The sequence below is a fragment of the Macrobrachium nipponense genome, chromosome 3 (assembly GCF_015104395.2).
Source record: "Macrobrachium nipponense isolate FS-2020 chromosome 3, ASM1510439v2, whole genome shotgun sequence".
In the NCBI taxonomy this organism is placed as follows: Eukaryota; Metazoa; Arthropoda; class Malacostraca; order Decapoda; family Palaemonidae; genus Macrobrachium; species Macrobrachium nipponense.
In genome coordinates, this window is record NC_087202.1 from 5,149,320 (window position 1) to 5,154,319 (window position 5,000).

Below are 5,000 nucleotides of genomic sequence, written 5' to 3' on the forward strand. Positions count from 1 at the left end.
ACGTGTAATCTGCGCTTGGCAGCAACTCAACGGTCACCTGGTGAGTGAGGAAATCATTATCCGTTTATGCTAGCATGGACTTTGTAGTGTGAGTGTTGATATATATTTACAGGGGCCAGGCATGTGTAACAAAATATCAATCGTTTCTTTTATAAACAAGAGCAAAACTGGCAACTACAGGCCACTGAAAAGAAGAGCGAACCATTGACAGGAAGACCTTCCTGGGAGGAATGCAAGTCTTTTCACAGGATCCATCACTTACAGGCAGACTTTCAGTCAGGTAATTGAAGACGGAGACCAGGACGGGGACCTTCTCGTTCCTGCGGGCGGTGGCTGGGTGACTGAGGTCTAGGAAGAAGGGCACGAAGGAGGTGATGGAGGACTTGGGGCTCAGTCCGATGCCCAACTCTGGATGGAGGCAGATGGCCTCGCCCACCCACGTCGTCACGGTGTCCGGAAGTTCGACCTCCTTCGCCGTCTCGCCACTCTCGCTGTGGACAGCGTCAGGAGGCGTTCGCTGTGCTTCAGTATAATGCTTATTCTAGTTGAGCAAATATTAAATTAATACAGAAGCCTTTAAGGATGGGCAAAAGGCCTCCGTGATAGCAAAGAGAGAAATGAATCATCGTTCGCACAGATTTCCCATCTAAACAAATAATAAATTTGAAAACTGTTACTTTACTAAGAAGAATAGATGGGGGATGGTTAGAAACGCTTTCATAACAGAAACCCAAATCATAGGTAAAATACCTCCAATATCAAACTCTACACAAATTTCGAATCAGTAGAAAGTGGCTTCAGTCTCCAATGGGGCATAAGGTTCTTTTGTAGCAAAGATTTGAGCATTATGACTAATAATAATAATAATAATAATAATAATAATAATAATAATAATAATAATAATAATATGTGGCGCCGTGGCAGAGTCGGTTAGGTCGTCAATGGACTGATTAAGTTAAGTTAAGTAACATTGGGGCTGGTCAGTCGTTGGATGGGTGACAGCTCTCCTCGGCGTTGATTCCTTGGGAAAGGATCTTTACCATAATTTCCTCAGTCTACTCAGCTGTAAATGATTACCTATCCCTGATGGGGTAGGGTCCAGCTTTGGGTTAAATAGCAAAACTCAGCAATGATGGAAACAAATGAAGGAATAAACGACAACGACGTAAATGGAACCTCTGGCAACAGAGGAGCTTCGTCCGGCAACCAGTTATTCAACCCAATTGAAGGGGAAGACGGTAAGGTACTTGGAGGTCGTCAGCCAGCAACTGCCCACCACAACGACAGTAATCAACAGCCTGAGATTGGAGCTACAGAAGCAAAAAGGAAAAAGGAAGAAATGGACAAGAGAAGAAAATAAGGAAATATGGAGATGCTACATCAGAAGCAACCCGCCGGAGAGGGGATATTGAAGAAGGTTGGTCAACCTCTGGAATGAGAGGAATAACACCACCCAAACAGAGCAGAGGCTGGCAGACCAAGTAAGGAACATAAAGAAAAAGAACTGGCTCTCCCTAACAGAAAGAGAAGAACTGGAAAGGGAAATGTCACACGACAACGAATTACACGAAGACGAACTGAGAGACGATGCCACAGAAGACGACAGGGATGATGAGGTATCAAACAACGACACACGAAGAAACACCGACGAAGTAACAGAGAGGATGGAATGGGTAGAAAAGATTAGACAATGGATGGAGCCAGATACAGAGAGAACAAAGATCCCCTCCATGAAAGCCTACAACGCCAAGAAATTAAGGGAGAAAACAAGTGAGGTCAATGAAATAATGGGCATAATACACACCACCAGTATCACAGAAACAAATAACTTGGCATATGCAGGAGCAAGATTAGTAGCAGAACTGATGGGGATTCGAACACCAACACCACCAGCACAACCAACCCAGCAGAAACCAAAACAGCAACCTCCTTGGAAAAGGCGCCTGGAAAAGCAAATCATGGTGATGAGATCTGACTTGAGTAAACTGAAAGAGATGGCAGAAAAAGGCTAAGAAGCAAGAAAACAAGGGAGGAACTCAACGAGAAATACAAAGTACAAGAGAGGGGACTAAACAACACAATAGAAGATGTAAAACAGAGGCTTAAGGCCAAAGCACATAAGATCCAACGGTACATGAACAGGAATAAGGGATACCAACAGAACAAACTATTCGGAACCAACCAGAAAAGAATATACAGCCAACTAAGAGGGGAAGACAACCACCCAGAAATTCCTGAAGCCGAACCAAGTAAGAGACTGGGAAAACATATAGAGCAATCCGGTATCACACAACAAACATGCAACATGGCTCCAGGAAGTCAAGGAAGAAGAAACAGGGAGAATAAAACAAAGATTCACAGAGATCACGACAGACACAGTCAGACACCAACTAAGAAAATGCCAAACTGGAAAGCCCCAGGCCTCCGGATGAATATTCCATGGATACTGACTCAAAAACTTCAAGGCCCTACACCCACGAATAGCAGAATAACTCCAGCATTGTATCTCAAATCACCATGCACCAAAATGGATGACCACAGGAAGAACATCCTTAGTACAAAATGACAAGAGTAAGGGAAATATAGCCAGTAACTACAGGCCTATCACCTGCCTACCAATAATGTGGAAGTTACTAACAGGTATCATCAGTGAAAGGCTATACAATTACCTAGAGGAGACAAACACCATCCCCCACCAACAGAAAGGCTGCAGAAGGAAGTGTAGGGGCACAAAAGACCAGCTCCTGATAGACAAAATGGTAATGAAGAACAGTAGGAGAAGGAAAACCAACCTAAGCATGGCATGGATAGACTATAAGAAAGCCTTCGACATGATACCACACATATGGCTAATAGAATTCCTGAAAACACCATCAGCTGCCTCAAAAATACAATGCGCAACTGGAATACAATACTTACAAGCTCTGGAATAAGACTAGCAGAGGTTAATATCAAGAGAGGGATCTTCCAGGGCGACTCACTGTCCCCACTACTCTTCGTAGTAGCCATGATTCCCATGACAAAAGTACTACAGAAGATGGATGCCGGGTACCAACTCAAGAAAAGAGGCAACAGAATCAACCATCTGATGTTCATGGACGACATCAAGCTGTATGGTAAGAGCATCAAGGAAATAGATACCCTAATCCTGACTGTAAGGATTGTATCTGGGGAGATCAAGATGGAGTTTGGAATAGAAAAATGCGCCTTAGTCAACATACAAAAAGGTAAAGTAACGAGAACTGAAGGGATAAAGCTACCAGATGGGAGCAACATCAAACACATAGATGAGACTGGATACAAATACCTGGGAATAATGGAAGGAGGGGATATAAAACACCAAGAGATGAAGGACAAAACGATCAGGAAGAATATATGCAGAGACTCAAGGCGATACTCAAGTCAAAACTCAACGCCGGAAATATGATAAAAGCCATAAAACACATGGGCAGTGCCAGTAATCAGATACAGCGCTGGAATAGTGGAAAGGCGCGGACCGAAAGGCAAGAACTCCTGCAGCCATATGAATCCAAGACAACCAGGAAACATATGACAATAACTACAAAGCGCTACACCCAAGAGCAAATACGGACAGACTATACATAACACGAAAGGAAGGAGGGAGAGGACTACTAAGTATAGAGGACTGCGTCAACATCGAGAACAGAGAACTGGGGCAATATCTGAAAACCAGTGAAGACGAGTGGCTAAAGAGTGCATGGGAAGAAGGACTAATAAAAAAAGTAGACGAAGACCCAGAAATATACAGAGACAGGAGAATGACAAACAGAACAGAGGACTGGCACAACAAACCAATGCACAGACAATACATGAGACAGACAAAAGAACTAGCCAGCGATGACACATGGCAGTGGCTACAGAGGGGAGAGCTAAAGAAGGAAACTGAAGGAATGATAACAGCGGCACAAGATCAGGCCCTAAGAACCAGATATATTCAAAGAACGATAGACGGAAATAACATCTCTCCCATATGTAGGAAGTGCAATACAAAAAATGAAACCATAAACCCCATAGCAAGCGAATGCCCGGCACTTGCACAGAACCAGTACAAAAAGAGGCATGATTCAGTGGCAAAGGCCCTCCACTGGAGCTTGTGCAAGAAACATCAGCTACCTTGCAATAATAAGTGGTACGAGCACCAACCAGAGGGAGTGATAGAAAACGATCAGGCAAAGATCCTCTGGGACTATGGTATCAGAACGGATAGGGTGATACGTGCAAATAGACCAGACGTGACGTTGATTGACAAAGTCAAGAAGAAAGTATCACTCATTGATGTCGCAATACCATGGGACACCAGAGTTGAAGAGAAATAGAGGGAAAAAATGGATAAGTATCAAGATCTGAAAATAGAAATAAGAAGAATATGGGATATGCCAGTGGAAATCGTACCCATAATCATAGGAGCACTAGGCACGATCCCAAGATCCCTGAAAAGGAATCTAGAAAAACTAGACGCTGAAGTAGCTCCAGGACTCATGCAGAAGAGTGTGATCCTAGAAACGGCGCACATAGTAAGAAAAGTGATGGACTCCTAAGGAGGCAGGATGCAACCCGGAACCCCACACTATAAATACCACCCAGTCGAATTGGAGGACTGTGATAGAGCAAAAAAAAAAAAATAATAATAATGATAATAATAATACCTTACATAAGCATACAAGTTACTGTCACTTACACTTACACATTTTTGACAACTCACGCTCCATTACCACTTGCATTAGAGATAGGCCATTTGTTTTAGAACAGAATAGAATTTAGGACAGAGGCCAAAGGCCAAGTGCTAAGATCTATGCGGTCATTCAGTGCTGAAACAGAAATTGACAGTAAAAAGGTTTGAAAGGAGAACGGGAGGATAACCTCAAAGCAGTTGCCCTGTGGAACAATCGCTCGGAGTGGGCTGAGGAAAGCAAGATGGAAGAAATAGAATATGAACGGAGGTACAGTCAAGGGGGTTGCGGTTAGAGGGGCCTAAGAAA

The 5,000-nt window shown here is 43.4% G+C and overlaps 1 protein-coding gene across 1 annotated transcript in view; it reads right to left on the reverse strand.

Moving 5' to 3' along the window:
• LOC135222126 (alpha-1-inhibitor 3-like) overlaps positions 1 to 5,000 on the reverse strand; it is a 34,587-nt gene that overhangs the window by 14,916 nt on the left and 14,671 nt on the right. Inside the window, exons 16-17 of the mRNA XM_064260295.1 lie at positions 263 to 491; positions 1 to 37 (exon numbers count right to left, since the gene is read on the reverse strand). The exon at positions 1 to 37 is cut by the window's left edge and continues 160 nt beyond it. Of these exons, the coding sequence (XP_064116365.1) occupies positions 1 to 37; positions 263 to 491 (266 nt within the window). The remainder of the gene's footprint in view (positions 38 to 262; positions 492 to 5,000) is intronic.